Source organism: Anolis sagrei, chromosome 5 (assembly GCF_037176765.1).
Source record: "Anolis sagrei isolate rAnoSag1 chromosome 5, rAnoSag1.mat, whole genome shotgun sequence".
In the NCBI taxonomy this organism is placed as follows: domain Eukaryota; kingdom Metazoa; phylum Chordata; class Lepidosauria; order Squamata; family Dactyloidae; genus Anolis; species Anolis sagrei.
Window position 1 is genome coordinate 65,529,055 of NC_090025.1, and position 20,872 is coordinate 65,549,926.

The following is a 20,872-nucleotide window of genomic DNA, read 5'->3' on the forward strand; positions in this document are numbered from 1 at the left end:
TATAGACATTATTTTTTAAGATAATGAAAGTTCCATACTGATTTACTCCAACTTGCACAATAAACTGGTGGAACTCAGATGTTTACAGTATTACATTATTTGAAGCTTAAATAGAGAGATCACCGATAGCATATTTGCATTTTACCATCTCATCATGGTTTATTTTAAGTCACACAGATTGCTTTTCTGAAACTACTTCGATATTGGGTTTTCACAAGTACAAATACACATAAGTCGACTTCATGAGGAGGTTTAGGGACCAAAATGATAGGTTTTGATATGATTATAGCAGGAAAAAGTGGCTGGGGAAGTTACTTGGGGATGGAGCATAAAAAGATCATATAAAAGATCATATGTGACAGTCACTATAACATGATGTGCCTTTAAAAGCAAGGGAATTTCTTATCATTATATGTTCTGTAATTGTATTACAAATACAAGACTTTCCATATAATTATAGAAAAGACAGCCCTTTAGAGCCAACTACACAATGTAATATAATAATAATAATGAGTCAACTTCAACCAAGTTGGATTTTAATAAGACTTCAGAGTGCTGGTAGGAAGCCAAATTACATGTCCTAATATACAAAATAATTTCAACATAGAAAATAAAATCTCACAAAAGCACCACAATATTTAAAATAAACACAAACATCTTTGGGATGAGAAATATTTTCTGAACACACACAATAAGGTACATAATAATATTTAACTTTTCCCCCAAATTCAAATTGAACAGTTTCTGAAATGTATGGCACAGGTCCAGTTTTTAATAACTAAAAGCAAGCTAAAACCCTAATTATGACATTTGGCATGAACAACCTCAGCACAGACTGAAACTCCCCAATTTCCCTTAAAGAAAAAGAAGTGATTATGTTACCTTAGAGGCTGGTTCCAGCACTGTAATATGCTGGATTGTCTAGCACAGATTTAGGCCAATGAATGAGTTTCCTCTTAGAAATTAAAATCAGCTTCAAATAGGGTCCCAAAGGTGAAAGCCTAATGATTTATTTACTTATCCTCTACTAAATGGAAGATATCTTGGGGGAAAGGAATTACAGCTATTATAACAGTACATTCAATACAAAACATTTTTTTCAAATATAATTGAACACATGCTCATGTACCAGACTGTAACAGGAGAAGCAATTACAGGGATGAACATCTGGTAAAGTATCAAGGTGTAATATACAAGGTTGGATTTCGCACAACACAATATTTTGTCTGTTCTATAGATGACTAACCCTTCTGCTTGAAATGCAACGTCTTAAACAGTCTAGGCTTTATGTAGATCTACTAAACAATACTAGAATGTTAATGAAGTTGTCTGAGCTGTCCTAAAAGAGGAAAGAAAATCATAGGTTATGAGTTGTGATTGCTTTTACCTCTGTTTGGATTAAAACAGGTATTACCACAAAATAACTGTTCTGTTCACAGACAAGTCTAAGTCTCACCTACTGTTTCTATTTAGAAAAGGTTTAGCAAATCACAGAAGTCAACACTTGAAAGTATGGCAAGGAAGACAAAAATTCTCAGGCCGGATATAGTCTTTAGATGTCTACTTAAACTGTAGTGGCTATTAAAAAGTTATGTCTAACTTCAAGATGAAAGCATTAGCAGCTTCTAAGAAAAGGATAATCACAATTTTCTAGAGATTTAATTAGATGTAACTCACAGAAGCTTTTGACTTGGTCTGCTGTTAATTGAATCAAAATCAATGACTATCTTATTGCACTTTGGTTTGAATTTCCTAAAAAGGGTGGGGAAGAAGGGGGGAGAGAGAGAGAAAGAGAAAGAGAGATGGATATTAGCTAGTGAAGAAGTTAAACATTTTGTTTGCTTTGGCTCTCAACTAAATTTTAAGAAGGGAAAAATATCCTTGGATTCACTCTGCGTTTTATCTCTATAGGAGCCAATTATAGTGCACCATACTGAGAGAAACCCGGACAAGAAAGCCTAAGACAAAAAGACACATGGGGTTGTTTGGTCCGTATGTTCTTCAGCTATTGGAGTTCATAAATTAGCCAGGAGTCAAAGGATTTCTAACAACTTAGCTGCAGGAGGTGTTATCATGTAACCAGTTCTTCTGCAACATTTGATTTTTTTTCCATGGCAATTTTTCATACAAAACTTCCAAAGTTTGCTTCTGCAATATGAGAGCAAAGGGGACAACATGCCACACTATGCAAAACTGAGAAAAAAAATAACTAGTGAAGCTGAAATAATTTCAAAAGTTACAACTTTAGAACTGTAAAATCAATATTGGCAACAAAGCTCGTCTTTTTACATCATTAGAGCATCTGCTGCAGCAATTAGCAAGAAAGGTATTTGGGGACCGTGGATATATTTTACAATCTACCAGTAAACAGAGGATTATGCAAATAGTGTGGATTTAGTGTCTCATTAAGCTTGACAATTCAGTTCTCGAGATTCATTAAGCATACCCATATCCTCACAAATCAATACAAAAGGCAAAAACCGTCAACACAATGATAAATACATTTGGGATTGCACACAAGCTTTATCTAGCCCAACAGCAGGAATTGCTGGAGGTTTTTTAACACAGGAAACAGTCAGGAAAGATTTCAGTGGCAACAGAATGAGTTACGCCTCCACTTCACCAAGTGCTTACGGTGGACATATGATTCACCAGAGTAGAACTTCAAGTACTGTTTTACTGGTTCATGATGTCTATTTTAACCCAGCAGTCAGAACTGCTGTTATCTATATAAAATGTAATTAAGTTTCAAAAACATCTTCACGTTCTGAAAAATAACTGAATAGATAGTACATTAGAGGTATCAGAAGAATTACCTAACACGTTTAGTTCTTTTAGCATCTCTTAAACTCTCATACATTTAGGGAAAACTACTTTGAATATCGGTTTGGAAATGTATAGCCACATTGCAAGAGGTAGGTTCAATTTAATATTGTTTAAAATCACCTCAAAGTCATAATTAGAAATTAACCGTGCAATTCTATGCACATCTATTCAGCAATAAATCCCACTGAATGGGATTATGCTTGCGACAAATTAAGTGAGTACAGGACTGCTTCTAAAGATATAATTTTATACATAAAATATAGGTACTTAACATATACATGCCTTCAAGTTGCCTGCCGACATGTGGCAACCCCCTGAATTCCATAGAAAACCAGTACTAAGAGGCTGTTTTGCTAATTCCTTCCAGGGACAAACCCTACAAAACTCAGTAAGAGTTGTTTCTGAGCAAGGATGCATAGGGTTAGGATGATAATAAAACCAATCAACTGGTGGTTAAGTGCCCCTTCCACTTGTTCTTTGCTGCCTGGGAAAACTAGAACTGTTGAGTACAAACTCTGTGGAGGGAGATTCTGGCCTAATACAGGACGAAACCTCTATTAATAAAAAAGATGGCAAGGGTAGAACAGGAGGAGGTTGTAGGAACTTTTCCACAGCAGGTATTTAGACAGATACTATATAACCTCCTGCCCTGAACGCCCTAGTTACAACTGCATTTCAGGACCAGAGCAGAGCTTGGGGTTAAACAGGACTGCCCCTAAGACCCTTCCAACTATGAGTCTATGTAACATCTCCACAGCCATATTCTTTAAACTAGTGGCTCTCAATTGCTGGTCCTCCAAATGTTTTCAACTGCAATATCTGGATCCTATAAGTCCTAACTAGTCTGGCCAATGGTCAGAAAGTCCCAAACATTTGGAGACTCAAAACTTGAGAACCACTGCTTTCAATTATCCTTCACTGGCACAGTAAATTGACATGATTCTCAGACAGCAATTTTTTTTTTACTATTCTTACAGTAAAGGTGTTTGTGAAGTAAAGAGTATCTGTGACAGGTGATTGGTTTGCAAATATCATAAAGGGGGGGTCCAAATCTGTTAGCTATTATTTCTACATAATATTGTAAAAAACATTTTATCGTTTTCATGAAAGTAGCAGTTCCTCAGTATTGGTTTATAAAGATTTATGAACCTCCCATCAGTTGGGTCAACAGACATATCTAATATAACCTGCAATAAATCCAACTGTATTTGACAGCCATCTTTCCATTCTTCATGCATGTAAAAAGATGGTATGGAGTGGTTGCTACCACATATGTTCGGATTCCTTGATAATCAGGTAAGACATACTGGCTACCATGCCAGTTCAATTTTTTTGCATGAAATGGAACATCAGAGTCACAAAAAAGTAGAATGGGCTACAGAAAGGAGTTTGTAAGAAACAGTCCCTTCCCTTGATTTTGCTTCACCTTTTTTTGAGTATTTAATGTCCTACTTCGCCTACTTCTATTCAGGGCCACACAAAAGAAGACCTCTTGCTCAAAGAAAGTACCCACTGATCCCACATGAAAGGAAGATGGAAGGGAGAAGTATTACCACACCCTTCGGCAAAGCCTCACCTGTATGTAATTCTAGCTAAATCAAACAAGCGGCGTGAAGCTGTCATCTCTGGAGTATCATGATATTTGTCAGACATAAAGATAACTTCTTTGATACCTAGAAGACAGCAAGAAGACATCACAACTCAAAACAAACAGGTTAGATAGCTTCTAGAACAGATTAGTTTAGATTATGATCTATTTAGTGATATTTTCAAAGAAAATAGTGCATTCTAAGCTTCCAGTGACAAAACCAATTGTGCTACTGATAAAACAGAGGCTAATGCTCAAAACCTCTAGTATTCAAGATAGAGAGGGTAAAGAGCCTTTTCATATAGATGTGCCACAGGAAGTAGAAAAAAACTCTGTATGTCACATGTTTTTAACTATCAAGTTAAACAACCTATCAACTGGGTATAAAACTGCCAATACAATTGTCTACACATCCGGAGAATGCTGCCAGGTTTTAGAAAGAGATTGAAATGCTTGCACAAAAATAATAATGCATATATACTGAATTGTTTCAACATTCAGAATTGCTTTATCCCAGGAGAAACTAAGTGTGGAAGGATAGGGGGCTGAACTGGTCCCCTTGTAGATATTTTAGGGCTATACCTCCCACAACATCCACAGCCAAGAAATACAGACAAACAAATAAATATAGGAGGTGTGTGGACACTTTCACCATTTTGGGGCATTTCTGTGCTATTTCAGGCATCTGAGACAACATTCTTTAACAACACTTGTTTCTGATACAAGTTTTCTCTGGGACCTCTATTCCTCTGGGGTCCAAAACACATTCTGTAGAAGGGATGAGGAAATCCCTTTTTGCAAAAAAATAATAAAAAAAATCAAATATTCATGGGCCGGAGGGCTTTAAAATATTGTAATAACATCCTACACACCCCGAGAGGTAGTTTTAGAGAGGAAAATTGTTGATCTCTGAGAGTGCTGTTTTACTCTATTGAAATGTGTATTTTTACAGTGTAGTTCCTATATAACCTACCATTCTTTAAAACAAACCAGCATTAGAATTAAGACATATTGATAATTCCTACTAGAGACAAATGACAATAACCATCCAATGTGACAGCAACAGCTTGAGCCACTATGAGAAATCTAGACCACAGATATTCTTCAGTATGAATGTTGCTATAATTAAAACACACTTGAAGTACTAAGAGATAAGACTAATATATCCTCAGGTTCATAGGATTGTTTTTTGAAAAAAAAGTGGCAGAATATAAACACTGCACAAGTCAGGCTTAGCTGCTATGAATCTGAAAGAGCCAGGGTAGGATAGATACAGAAAATTGTACATCAAATTTGTGAAATGCGTATTTCTCCAAATATTGGACTATAAATATTCTCAACTCTAGATAGTACTTTCAATGATAAGAGTTGACGTGAGTTGTAGTCGAGCAAGACGTTGACACAGTTCTCATTCAATGGAAAGCAATATATTCAGTGACGAACTGCAGCTGTAAAATTGTTGCTACCCAATTATATTCTACATTGTCAACATTTCTGTTTATGGAATGTGAAATTACTTCCCATCAGTATACATAGTTCTTTACAATAAAACAGGAGACTTTCTTTTTTCAGTAAACTCATATATACTGTGAATAAAACATGACTGTTCAAAACAATAGAGTTACCCATACAATCACTTATAGCAGTTTCTGGGCAATTTCTCAGCATTCATCTCTCTTGCATTTTTCACTTCCGCCTCCACGCTTTTTCTATCCCACCACATGCCACTTACTGCAAACACTAGCTGTTATGCCAAGCTCAATCCTACTCATCTCTCACTCTATCAACATGTCATATTAAGATCACATCCTGAACATGCAAACAAGTCACAGAGGAAACTGTAAGAGTGATAACTGGCAGTAGACCTGTGTGATATGTGTAAAGGAGACTAGTGATAGATTTAGGGGCTTACCTATTTCACAACTTTAATAAAAAAAAGGTTCACATTATAGCGCATTAATTTATTATACACAATTGACTGGGAACATTTTGGAAATTGTATCCCACTATTAGACTGAATCTTATTAGTCTTTATGAAGTACAAAGATATAAAAGTGCTAAGGTTTCATTTCTCATAAAACGTACATGTGTTACAAAATTAACCTTTATTACTAAGGCAGCTATTATTATTAGATGCTACTTACGTTTATGAACACTATACAATGTACTGTATTTTACTTTGCTGGTTCTTATTTTACATTTAGACTATATTGCCATTTTTATTTTGCCATTGCCCTTTACCATGTGTTAACTAATGCTGTCAAGTTGTGAGTTAAAGAATGTCTTTTTTGACACCATTAATAGGTATAAATGTTCATTCAGGTAATGAGAATTAAGTGCATCCTATTTGTCCCACATCTAGCATGTCAATGCTGCTCAGCCTTTAAATCTAATAATTTCAGAAGCCACCCTAAACCGTGAATGAAATGCTGTATTTTCATTTGAATAACCTCATTTATACAATTCATTTCCATGTTTTCTTGAGTTATAATTTGGAAATGAATTGATTTAACTGGAATTTAGAAATTATTTTACATGTATTCATTTATATTTACATCTGCTTTATATTCCTTTCCTACAATGAGCTCAAAGCAACATGCAGCCTGTACAATAGAGGAGAGTGGAGCAAGATGTCTTCCATAAAGCCCAGTACTGTACTGTTTTCCTGTTCCCTGCTTTAATAAGCACTGCTTGAGAGCACTCTGCTTGTAAATCAGGAGTGGAAAACCTAAGAAATTTCAGATGCTGGTCTCCCAATTCTCATCAACACCAGTACAACAAAATTTGGAATAACACAAGTTCCCTCTACTTCACCTTGAGGCATCTTCTTATTCTGGTGAAGTCTTGGGGTCCTTGATATTTTTAGATTACAGCTCCAAATGTACATTCCTATACTGGCAAGAGCTTAATGGAAGATAAAATCCAAAATATCTAGGTAATACCAGGTTCGCAAATAATGTCTTGTATAGGTCCTTATACACACCTCTGCTCTGTGGTATTGTGGGTCAGACTATCCTTTCTTGCAGTGTAATTTTTATACCCCCATTTGCAGAACAAAATTTATCAAATATTTATCCATCTCCAATGTCATTTTACTTGTCATTTCTTTTCATCATATTCCAAAGGTAGAAAAGAAGTGATGCATAGGATTAAGTTGACTGTATCTTGAAAATATAGACTGCATGTTTATTGGAAGAAACTTTTTGAGTTCAGACAGATTTGTTCTCAAACTGCAGCAATTGATTTCCATAATGGGTTAAAGTCCTTTCTCTTTGATTTACTGAAATAAGCTACTGTGTCATGCCTGGGGTTGCTGAGGAGCTGATGGGATGTTGACAGTTTTACATATGCAATCAGCCCTCCATATTTGCTGGAGTTAGGAGCACAGAACCTCCATTAAGGCGAAAAATCACAATACATTTATTTTCTTTACCCGAGAAAATATCTTTTTAGGAATGTCTAGGTTGTCCAGCATAAATCTATGATCAGCATTCGCTGGAAGCTGACAATAAAATCATATTGAAGGACCTAGATTCTTAGAGTGTTCTAATTTTTTTTTAGTCTGAGAAAACACCCTCATTTATTGAAGGTATTATTTAGGAATATCTAGGTCTTCAATCACAACTCTATGGCCTATTTTCACTGGAAGGGGAACACAGAATCACAATGAAAGGATATTTAAAATGTTCTCTCTAGAATTTTCTAGGTCCTCTAGCTGGACTGTGTCATTGGAGGACCTCGAGATTCCCAGAGATAACATTTTAAATGATGAGGGATGGCTGTATTAATTTGTTAGGTAATCTCTTTTGTTTCTGTTTAGTTATTTTTATGTTTTGCCCTTTGTTGTAAAGCACATGATAATTATTATTATTATTTCCGCCAACCAACAAGTTCCAGCTTGTTGATGTTTGCGTCACAGTTAAAATATCTGGCAACTTTGGAGTGGTTAGTGTAAGTGGTGACAGTAACAATTGTGGAGCTTGTTTCCAAAAAGTACAAAATCCACTTGAACAAATTTTATATGAATTGAAAAAAAAACGTGTTGAGGATATGCATTATTTTGCTATTAAATGCAATTTTGCAAACCCTGTACCTATTTGATTTGATACATATAGTATAAGTTGCAGGTTGTAACACAACAAAGTGTGGAAAAAGGAGCTGTATGTGATTATTTCTACAAGGCATTTTACCCTAAATAAAGATATTCCATTTGTGTCAGATGACATTATGGGCTACAAATTGAAACTGAATCCAAACAAAACAGGCCTACCCAGCCAGTTTTTAAGCATGAACTTGATGTTTTTTAATCTCTGCTTTGTGTATTTTAATACGTATTTTATAGAAATAAGTTTAGTATATATCTTTTATAGAAATACATTTTAATATGTATATTTGTGGTATTTTAACAATGTTTATGTGTTTTAATTCTTCTGTAACGTGCCACGAGGAGAAGTAGGTAAGAAATAAAATTATTATTATTACAAAACAATTGCAAGGTATCTGAATAAAAACCAAATTTCCAAGTGAAGTTTCATTCTCTCAAAAATTCACCATCCTGAAGTATGATTGGGGGGGGGGGGGGGGGGAGCCAAAAGGACTGTCTACATAAAAGAAACCCAGATACCTTCCTTTCTTTTCACTAAGGGAAGGGTTGCCATTTGCTCCTACTAAGAGAAAATACATAGGAAGGTGACTTATACTTAAATCAGACCATTGAGTCATCAAGGCCAGAACGAGAGATATTAACTTGAAGCAGATCTTCAAGGTTTCAAATTGTTTTTCCCCTAGAGATGCCAGAGGCTGAACCTGAGATCTTTTGCGTACAAAACATAAACTCTACAATTGAATGATGGATCTTTTCCATAATGGAAGGATACTATCTGACCACAAAGTAATGAAGGCAAAGCATGTCTATCAATACTGACAGTAAGTGGCCATATCCTCTCCAACAGTGATCCAGTAGAGGTTTGTTCATCTCTACATCCCAGGGGTTTCTGGAAAATACAATACTTCTCTCTAAACCTTCACATAATGATAGATATTTTACTAGTATCTAATAATCTAAAGAGGCCCTACCATCCAATCAGTAAATCTGCTGCAGTGACAAGGTTTTACAGATATTGTAATGATAGACATAATTATAACACAAGGACTAGAACCCTTATGACATTGATGACAAAAGAGATAAAATCTTCAAGTGCCTGCTATGTCTGATGTTCAAATTAAAATGTTACATGTATAATCCCAAGAGAACCTATGACACATAAAGTTTACTCTCCCCCACCCCACCCCTGTATTCCCTTCACAATGTGTCAGAACACTGTAAATTGACAGTAATTATATGCAATGCTTGCACAGTTCCTTGGCAGCTCTTGGTCTAAGAAGTTGCAAACTTAAATTAAAACAAGCTAAGAATCACAGAGAATGCAATTAGGACTGGAAAACCTGGCACTACTCAAGTACAGAAAACACAAGGAGTGTCTTAAAGGTTGATGGTGCAATTAATTTAGATCTAAACAGCCACCATTTGAAAACCAAATACATCTGTGATGAGATACCCACAAATAAGCAGTGCAGTATTACTGACAATTCCAGCTGGCACATTTCCTTACCTGCCTGGATGATGAGCTTTGCACATTCATTACAAGGAAACAAGGCAACATACATGCTGCAGCCTTTCACATCAGCTGAGTTCTTGTTCATTATGGCATTCAGTTCAGCATGACATACTGATTAAAGATAAAAAGAACACAGCAAATACTCATATGTGCGTTCATTAAAATGAGTCATCAATCTGAAACCTAACAAAGTGGTAAGCTGCAAATGCCTGTGTCCTTCCAGAGGCAAACAGCCAGCACAATTTGTCACACAAGAGAGAAATTTAGAGGAGGGGAAATAATCCAGGAATACCAAGATCAATGAAGGTCAAGTGATCTGGCCAGGCTTGCAGTGAGTAATGAAATTGTGAAGCACATTAACAAAGCCGTTTGTGAACACCTACAGTACAAAACAAAGCCATAGGCTCAAGGCCAAGTAGTTTCAGCTACCCTAAATGTGGCAATATCTCACAGCACCAGTGCTCTCAGAGAGCATCTAATTGCCAATATAAAAGAGTTCATTTATGTGTTTACATGCATGAATAGGAATGTGTGTTTGATTATGCAAGTGCACTTTGTGGTCTTCAGAGAGGAAGAAGTTATGAAGGAAGAACAAGTCCTGTTTGCTTCCAAGAAAAAGAACTGATAAGTAAGCTAGAGGGAAAAGCTAGTAGAATAAAGAATTCAATTTAGAGAATCATTTTTCACTGCCATTATATACTAGCACTTAGTTTGAAAGTCTTTTGATAAGTCTATTAGGACATACTTTTGATAGCTCGGAACTATTTCAACATGAAAAGTTTTATTTAGTCCTGGAAAGCAAAACTTGCATCTTGTGAAAGAAGAGTGGTCTTGCTTAAAAGGATGAAAAGCTAGCTTTTTGTTAAACAGATTAGTACTGATTTATCTGTTTTTTACAAGTATGTTTCAGAGGCAAACAGACTGTATGTTCCAGCATCTGACCAAGATGCAAAAGACACAAGTAACCAAAGATACAAAAATGGTTTCTGTGTTAAATTAGAGAAAGTGAAAGAGAACAAGAGAGAGAGTGAGAGAGAAGCAGCTAATTTCACTGTTATATAGTAACAGTTTTGGGAGTCTGTTTAATGTTAAATATGGTTTGCTATATGGAAGCTTGGCATTGAAGTGCTTAGATGCAGAGAGCTAGTTGTATGGTTATTTGAAACCTGGCTATATGTTAATTAAAAATTTAAGAACTAAAATATTGCACGAAAGGTATTAGATTTTATGAATGATTTATCTAATAAACAACAGCAGTAATACTGTTATAAAGCATGCACTGGGAATAAATACATGACAAGAAAACACATATAAAACAGCTTCCATTTTTAAATACCATTTGCATATGCCAACAAACCTTAAATAGTTATACTTACTCAAATTTTGTTTTGCATACTTTTATTTATGCAACAGGTCTTGACATGTATTTAAACACTGAATACTTCTTGTAAAGTCTGAAAACAAACTTGCTCAATGGCAGCTCTTACATAAAAATTAAAGGTGTTTGTATTTTCCAGACTTGGGAAATGAAAACATTTTGTAATCAAGACTAGTTAAGCAAGCTCTTCTACAAGAATGGACAATTTTTAAAAGCATAAAACAAGAAGTCTAATTTAAGAGACTGTATTCTTTACCATAGGGATATTTAGTGTCAAGTTTACTCTCGGCTGTTCTTGTCCAAGGGAGCGAGTCATCGCTGCATCCGTTAGGCATGCCATTGTAACCAATCCCAACAATCTTGTTTTCTGAATTCACAATGCAAGCACCAACCTAAAACAGAACCAATACTTTGTTTACTGTTATGAAACAACTAATTGAGTAATCCATTTATTTGTGCTATACAGGGAAGTGGTGCTACTTCCATTCTGGTTGGGGCTGGGTTCCACCTAAAAGAAAAGATTAATAGCCTGGAAGGTATTTACTTGTCTGGCTCTGTCGCTAGAAGCCCAAGGGATTAATCACACAGAAAGCCTTTCACCCATTAAAGTTGGGAGTCCTGCTGGAATCCCTCTGAAATAAAGTAGTCTATCCATGGTTATCTATGTTTTGGCAACTAGATTACTGCAATGTGCTCTATGTTGCCTTTGACATTTGTCTGGAATGTGAAGTTAATTCAAACCAATGCTATTAACTAGGATTGGAAATTAAATACACACTTCAAATAGTGGCCTCCCACAGACAAAGTGAATCTCACAGCAATATAGTGGGAAGAAGTTCTTTCCCTGTTCACTTCACAAGCCACCCAAAATTATAGCAATATTTAAACATTTCTGATGTCTGGTGTCTGCTAGCATGTATCTGAAACCAATTCAAATTGTTAACATTTGTCTTTAAAGATCAAATGGATATTTCAGACATTATCTTTTGAAAAGATGATTCTCCTGGGGTTCTTCCACCTGAGGCTAGTGATAATTGAGGAGAGATCTTTCCCAGTTCTGAAATTTTCCCAACAATAGAAAATATGCATGCCATCTTCTTACCTGAGAGTGTGGATCCTTGCTTCTTTGAGCTGAGAGGAAAGCTACAGCCATAAAATATTCAGGCCATTCCAAATAATCATCACGTTTTTTACAGGTCATCTCACAGCTATACCTACAGAAATCAAACAAAATGACAGTAATGGTTGTGATTTGCATGAACTGTTTTATTTTTAATGCTTTATTAAGTGTACTTTAACCCCAGTATTTGAGTCTCTGGAAATAGTCAATTACTATGATGTAGAATGCCAGAGTGGCACCAGAGTTTAATTAGTACAACTAAAAGAGCATCATTTGACCCTGAAGGTTACAGATTCAAATCACAAATTTAATGTTGAAGAATATCAGTGTTTCACATCTGCCCAGTGCCTTACAAGGAGCACTATTTTTCAAACCAAAAAAGGCCAAAGGAGACTGAATTGTCTTATTTAAAGCTGCAATTTGCAGACTTTAAGTAGTGTGTGGTAACCATTATCTATCCTTCAATATTACCTTCTTCGGAAAAATACTGAAAAGGCTAACTTCTTTGCTCTTGTATTACCAACATTAAGCTGCTAGAGCAAAGATGTATGTTTCACTAGCTATTCCGATTGCAAACATCTGGTGCAGTTTCATTTGTTAAAGCTAAAAATGAAAATAGAATATGAAACATCATTTGCTGAACATTTCTTGTGGTGTTACTATATACTAAAATGGTTTTCAATTACACCACTCATAGGTAGTGTTCCTGGTATTCATTCTCATGTCAAAAGTCAAGTGCTACATCTTTGAATCTCTTTGTACAACAGCCTACAGTTCATAATAATCAATTTTTAAAAATTTCTGCTCTTCAGCAAACACAAATAGGTAGATAAAAGAATGAACCAAAACAAAAACATTTCAGATAAATCCCTGACACAAATAAACATATGATTTGAAAGGGATCAACTTATATGCACTCTCTAGCTTAATTCTTTAAAGTCTCTAAAGGCAAAACATCTAAAAGAGCCACAAGTTGATGTTTTGAGAGGTTTTGTGTTTCATTTCATCCACACATAAAAACCGGGGGTAGAGGGCTGTAAACCCTATTCCTACAAACATACACATAGTCAGACATTTTTTTTCTTCCAACCTGCCCTCAACAGTCTGAAAAAACACACCTGTTTCAGACTCATCTGATACTACTCAAACATACTATCAAAAACAAAACAATGTGTAAGGTTTTACATATATTAAGACACCTCTCTCTTGTCAGCATTTTCAAAAATATTTCTCATGTATTTCCCTTTGGAAAGCCAATATCCTGCATTAAAATAAAAATTAAAAAGGACTACTTTAAAATAATTCCAGTAGAAACAACCCCATAGAGACATGAATTCTGTTTTACTTTTTCAAATGTACAAAATAAACCCAGAAGCAGTTTTATTTTTATCCAGGCTAAAAAAAAGTCCATGTTTTTATAATGGGGCATTAACCACAAGCCTTCAAGACTAAACACCCGCTAACCGTTTGTTTCAGTGTTGGGGGGTGTAATATACCGGTACAAAAATACTATACTATTGGCCTCTCACATTTTCAGATTCAGCATCCAGAAATTTGATTATTTACGGATTTGCTACCACCACTTTGAAGATTATGCCTTCCTCCCTGAAGCCTGAGGCCACCATGTGCGCATTCACAAAAAAGCCTCAGGTTTCTGGAGGGAGAAGAACCAGTGATTACAGTGGCTGCTGTCAACTTCCTCCAAAGCCTACTGCTGTGTGGGTTTTGGGAACCACTTGGCTAGATTGATGAGCAGGGAAGCCACTATGGGCACATGGATAGCAGAGCCTCCTCTCTCCTTTATCTGCCTATCACCAGGAAGACTACTTTGCCTTCCTGGCCTCTTGCTCTGCCTGCCCATCTCCCTATCTCTCTCTCACGACTGGGGCACATGTGGAGACACCAGGTAGTGGAAAGTAGGAGGATACCTGGATGAAGGGCAGGGAGGCCATTTATTTATTTATTTATTTATTTATTTATTTATTTTTACGCCCCGGTCTCCTCACTCCGAAAGGCATGCAGAGCAGCTTACAGATTATGGCAAAATTCAATGCCGCATTATACATACAAATAATAAATATAACATTTCAAATTTAACAATTAAAACATATAAATTTAACAATTAAAACATATAAATGCAATAAAACAGATTAAAGCATAGTTTCCCAATCACCCTCCCCTCACAGGCCAAACATAAGCCTGCTAATAAAAGTGGTATTATGCGTTATTACCCTGGGGTAAGTGTAGAAGGCTACAGGATTAGGGTACAGGTGCCACAATTTTAAAACACATATCTTAAAGTGCAGGAGTGCTAAGGTCGAATGAGGGTGTGGTTGCAGGTATCCTCATGAGTAAGCCCAGGGCTGAGCAAGACAGCAAAGCTGGATAACAAATGCTCAGGCCCTGCAAGGCCCAACAAAGCCATGATAGACATATACTATCCCGGTCAACTCCTTCTCCCAAAGTTGGGTAAAAGGAGGAGCAAGGTTGGTTGACTACCTTAGATAAGAGAATCTTAGCAATTTCTTACTGGGAGTCACACTATTATAATTTAGTAGTGTAATGTATTCTAAATATATTCTTATTTACAATGATCAGCACCAACCTTCTGGACTATCTGCCAAAGTAAAAACCCAATCCTCTCTTTAACAGGACACATCTACACTGGCCACTTAAGTCAGTTTCAAACTGGCACTGAAGAAAGTTAGTTTCATTGTGCAGATGATTATACAGGATATCCTGGAACCATGTTGCAGCCCAGGTGGTGATTCCATAAACCACAGAGCACTCATGCATTAAGAGCTTTCTTTCTTCAGTTTTTGTGGGAGTTTATTGTCTAGCTGTCAGTTTTAAGCTAGCTTAAACTGTATTAAATACTCAGTGTAGGTGGAGCCTCTATCTGGTCTAGAAAAGCTTCCTTGCTCCAATTATGAAGAACTGTTCTATATAAAGACTGCCTTAATACACCTTATGAATCTTATTCTGTAACTGTCCAGAGTAGGCAATAAACTGTACTTGCAATGTGCTCATTTTACACTCATAAACAGGCTTAATATTAATAACTGACTCTCACTAGTATTTTGTTATACTGTTCAGCTCAGGAATTGAGATATATTAAAGTTTTAGCAACATGCCCTGTGCTGTCGCGTGCTGGGCTCCTATAAAAAACTATAAACAGGACTTAATTTCTGTGAGCCCAACAGGACGCCGGGGTTGTCTGAGAGAGAGGTTTTTTGGGATTTTCCAGAAAAGATGGGCTTCAAAGTCTTTAAAGACGCAACAAAATCTTTATTACTGAACAAATAACAAGGCTTCAACTATTGACTTCAAGGTTTTCTTAACAAACTATTAGCTTTCTCGATCTTGCCCCCAAGGGCAAGCAACTGTTCCTTCACTGATGGGAAAATCCCCGACCTCTCCCTGGGCAATCTGTCTTCTCTTCTGTTGGCGTGGGGCCCCTACACCCGGTCCAAAATGCCTCATGGTTGCCGCGAAGGGCCCTTACCAAAACAGAGTCCTTTGCAGAACTTCCAGGAGGAGGAAGATGTTCACTTCCCAGTGATGGCTGGCTGAAGCGCTGTGGGACTGGATCCCTAGCAAGAGCTGTGAGGCTGCAAGTTCCTCAACAAACTGTAAAGTCCTCAGCAAAGGCTGTGCTGAGACTGTATATCCCTGGCCAAGCTATGGGGCTATTTCTCCCAGGCCAAGCTGTAAATGATGAAGCCTTTTACAGGAGGTCCTGGTTTAAGTCCTGTAACAAAGACTTCTCTGTGTGGACTAACTCAAAATGGCTCCTGTTCCCTCCAAAACTCAAAAAGGGGCGGGACCAGGGAACCTAACTATTATTGACAGGTGGCTTGCCCTATGATTGCAGCCAAAAGAAGCCACCTATCTACAGGGTCCCTGAAACTTAGGACTGCAATAAACATTAAATGTAAAAGCAAACAAAATAGGAGCTCCTGGTACAGCTGTACCAGCACTTGCCCCCTATCAAAAACCACATCAATCATCTTGGCTAAATTTCTTTGGACATTAACCTTCCTTGTTTCATATTCAAGGACATCAAGTGTTTCCTTTATTTCAGATTTGCTTCCTTTTCCACTTCACAATCAATGCAAGATGCTTCCATAGAATAGCTTTTTTATCTAAATAGGTGTGTGTATGTGTGTGTGTGTGTTTCAAATTGCATACTACCCCCTACTCAGAATATTGACTGTAATCAAAATCTTTATAGAAGATAATATTATTTAGTTTTATAGATTTTTAGACTTTTGGCTATAATCAGTCCCTCTTGAATACCATCAGCATGGAGCTTTCCCCCCCTCTGATATACAAAGAGAGCTGCATTCACAACACTGCTGTGCATTTAATTATTTTTGTATTCTTTATTATGTCTGTGCCTGTGTTTGGAAAAACGCCATAGGAAAGCAAGCTTAAAAACCTATTTGGGAGAATATCTAAATGATGTATTTTGAAATGATCCCTGGTATTAGCAGCCCTTGAAATCTGCAGCTTTAATGTAAAGTACAGAGCCTCCAGTCTTGTAAAGCGGTAATAGTGGAAGGATGGTGCTCTCGATTACAATTCCTATCATCCCTCACTAATGGATACACTGGCTGATGGATGAAAGCTTCAATCCAGCAACATCTGAAGGGCGACATTTTGCAAACCCTAGAATAAATGCTGATTGGTGGCAATTTATATTGCACCATTTAATGTTGCTTCTTGATGCTTTTCACTGCTTCCTCATCCAATACTCTCTGTATATTACTAAATCTTCAAAAGAAAGTTATCTTCCTTGTGATGTGGATACATTAGGTGGGGGAGAGTCATGGCCCCCCAAGGTGTTTTTAGCTTGCTGCAAATCCCAAAGGGCCTGTCTACATGGTGACATACGAGTGGGTTCCTAGGCATCCAGACAACATAGAGGGACTTCTGGCCCCCAAAATGGGGTAAAATCAGTTAACCTTTCTTACTCCACATTAGGAAAAGCCGGGGGGGGGGGGGGGGGGAAGCAATAGGTTCAAAAAGATCATCCACCATATAAACACTACTCAACCTGGCTGATACCATTTGCAATAAAGTTTCCAAATGATACTCTTTTTCTTATTCTTGTAGCTTCATACCAAAGGTGAAATTCACTAACGGGGCTGATTTTTCTGAGCAGCTTGTACTGTTTTATCAATAAAGCCTCAGAAATTTATATATATATATTACAAACACTGAAAGGAGACACATGAGGTGAGTGCAGAAAAATATCCCAAAAACAGAGAGAGATTGGAAACGCCTTCTTCAGTGAGTCCAAAATACCCAGAAGGCACCTGATCCCATTTCATCTTGAAAGCTAACCAAGGTCAGAGCTGGCTAGTACTTGGTTGGGACCTCCAAGTAATTCCTGAGCTATAGGCTATATTTCAGAGCAGGCATGGGTGAACTTTGGCCCTCCATGTATTTTGGACTTCAACTCCCACAATTCCTAACCTGGCTGGGATTTCTGGGAGTTGAAGTCCAAAACACCTGGAGGGCCAAAGTTTGCCCATGCCTGTTTTAGCATGACTAGAAGACACCCAGACACACTCCAATTAGCACAATTCACATAATGAAATATATCAGTTTTCACAAAGTCCTCATCTTTTGGATAAGATGTTTCCAGGCTTCTTGTGAACATGAGAGATTGGAAACACCTTCTTGTGTTTCACATATTTATTTATTTATTTATTTATTTACTTTGCTTGTATACCGCAGTTTCTCAGCCCGTAGGCGACTCAACGCGGTTCACAATAAGAGCAAAAAGACAATCATAACAATATACAATTTAAAAACCATTAAGAGCATAATATACAAAGTAATGCCACATCAATAACAACACATTAACGTCTCGTAACTAGAATCGTGATCCAATTCGTCGTCTATAATTCCGTTCCTATATTCATCGTATTCATTGCACTGTTTATCCGAATGCCTGTTCAAACAGCCAGGTTTTTAGTTTTCTTCGAAACACCATTAACGTAGGAGCTGATCTAATGTCCACGGGAAGGGCGTTCCACAGCCGAGGGGCCACCAGAGAAGGCCCTGTCCCTCGTCCCCGCCAGTCGTGCCTGTGAAATGTGTAGAAACCTCTGGACTTGAGCAGATAAGGGGGTCGAAATGTACCTTATATAACTTCCACTCTTGGGATTCCACAGTATGGAGCTTTGACAATTAATATGGCATAATCTGAACCTTATGAATTTAAACTTACGCTTTATCAATATGGTTTATTTTAAGGTGTTTCAGCCATACACACAGACACACATATATATGTTTGAATGGTCCTGTTTTCAATCTATATATTTTAACTGTACTGTACCCTGCCTTGCAGAGAGGTGGGTAACCCCATTTATTATCAGCATTCTTCTTTATCTTGTAAAGATATACTCTCAGTCAGAAAGGACTAATAGTGAACCCTATATAAATGCCAACCTAGCAGTTCGAAAACATGCAAATGTGAGTAGATCAATAGGCACCGCTCCGGCGGGAAGGTAACGGCGCTCCATGCAGTCATGACCTTGGAGGTGTCTACGGACAACGCTGGCTCTTTGGCTTTGAAATGGAGATGAGCACACCCCAGAGTCAGACATGACTGGACTTAATGTCAGAGGACTACCTTTACCTTTTTATATAAATGAAGGAATTCTGGCCCAGGAACACAGTCATGAGGGAGGACCTAGAAAATGGTAAAACTCAATCACATGTCGTCGCAAGTTTGTAGTCCTCATCAAGGACTTAGATAGGCAGATGGGTTTGTTGGCAGGGAAACGTCCTTCCCACATTGGCCTCTTTGTTTGCCTGTCACTCTATTCTCTCCTATAATCTTTCTTGTAAGAAGGATACTTCCCAGGGACATGCCTCTTTTTCTGATCGCATGGTCTGGTTTTCTTCTTTTGTTCGTCTGTGAACTTGGACAGACAAGATTTCTAAGGTGAATGGGTGAATCTACACCAGGCCTGGGCTGGGCAAACTTGGGCCCTCCAGGTGTTTTGGACTTCAACTCCCACCATTCCTAACAGCCTCAGGCCCTTTCCTTTCCCCCCTCAGCCGCTTAAGCACCTGGAGGGCCGAAGTAGCTCTGTTTAGGTGGGACCCCATAATGCCCCTTACCCATTGGGATTGCTGTCCTCTGAGGAGCCACCGCCACTCATTTCCTTGCAGTCTGAGGCGAGGGTTTCCAATTTGGCGCCAAAGTTGCCGGAACTCCAAGAAGAGGAGGAGGAAATGGAGGCGGGGCTGGCCTTCAACCAGCGGGAAAACCCTCAAGCATCCTTTCCGCCTTCCCTCGCGAGCCACTCCAGCGCGGTTAGAACGCCGCCAAACTTTTTCCCCGCTCTTTGAACTACACCCCCCAGGATGCATTGCGCCGGGGTCCTATAGACACTGCAAAGCTTTTGCAGCGAGGCATGCTGGGAGTTGGAGTTCGCAATCGCTGAGGGGAATTGCATTGAAGCCCCTGTCTTCACACACTGAGAAAATGTTATGCCACTGCACCTGACTTCCCAAATTGGCACTTTTATGCACAAAATTATCAAAAATATTATATAAAGTGACCTTCAGGCCATGTGGGATAAAGTGTTTATGAAACTGAGGCCCCTTCCAGGCAGCTATATGAAAACCACATTGAACTGGGTTATATGGCAGTGTGGACTCAGATAACCCAGTTCAAGGCAGACAATTTGGGTTATCTGCCTTGATCTTCTGGGGCCCCTTCCACACAGCTGTATAAAATCAGCATTGAACTGGATTATATGGCAGTGTGGACTCAGATAACCCAGTCCAAAGCAGACAACGTGGGTTATCTGCCTTGATCTTCTGAGGCCCCTTCCACACAGCTGTATAAAATCTGCACTGAACTGGGTTATATGGCAGTGGGGACTCAGATAACCCAGTTCAAAGCAGATACTTTGGATTATCTGCCTTGATCTTCTGGGGCCCCTTCCACACAGCTTTATAAAATCTGCATTGAACTGGGTTATATGGCAGTGTGGACCTAGATAACTCAGTTCAAAGCAGATAATGTGGGGTATCTGCCTTGATCTTCTGGGGCCCCTTCCACACAGCTGTATAAAATCCACATTGAACTCAGTTATATGGCAGTGTGGACCTAGATAACCCAGTTCAAAGCAGATACTTTGGATTATCTGCCTTGAGCTGGGTTAAATGGCTGTGTGGAAGGGCCCATAAATGCATTTTGTGTTTAGACATAGGTCCCATCTCCAAGATAACACTATCCATCTATTTTTACACACACAGACAGACAGATAGAGGTATTCAAAAATGAAGTATCATAGTGATGACTTCATCTTCTT

General features: G+C 37.9%; 1 protein-coding gene across 2 annotated transcripts; it reads right to left on the reverse strand.

Annotated features, from left to right (window-relative positions):
• Positions 1 to 519: 519 nt before the first annotated feature.
• Positions 520 to 19,882, reverse strand: DCTD (dCMP deaminase). Of its 2 annotated transcripts, XM_060778658.2 has the most exons (7): positions 19,671 to 19,882; positions 12,513 to 12,624; positions 11,667 to 11,802; positions 10,027 to 10,143; positions 4,403 to 4,499; positions 1,678 to 1,752; positions 520 to 1,339 (listed from the first exon to the last, which is right to left on the reverse strand). In XM_060778658.2, exons 1-7 carry the CDS (start codon positions 19,709 to 19,711, stop codon positions 1,309 to 1,311), a joined length of 609 nt encoding a protein of 202 aa, XP_060634641.2. In that variant the 5' UTR covers positions 19,712 to 19,882; the 3' UTR covers positions 520 to 1,308. The 2 variants fall into 2 exon arrangements, with proteins under 2 accessions (XP_060634641.2, XP_060634642.2); XM_060778659.2 differs by lacking the exon at positions 1,678 to 1,752.
• Between the last annotated feature and the right edge of the window lie 990 nt (positions 19,883 to 20,872).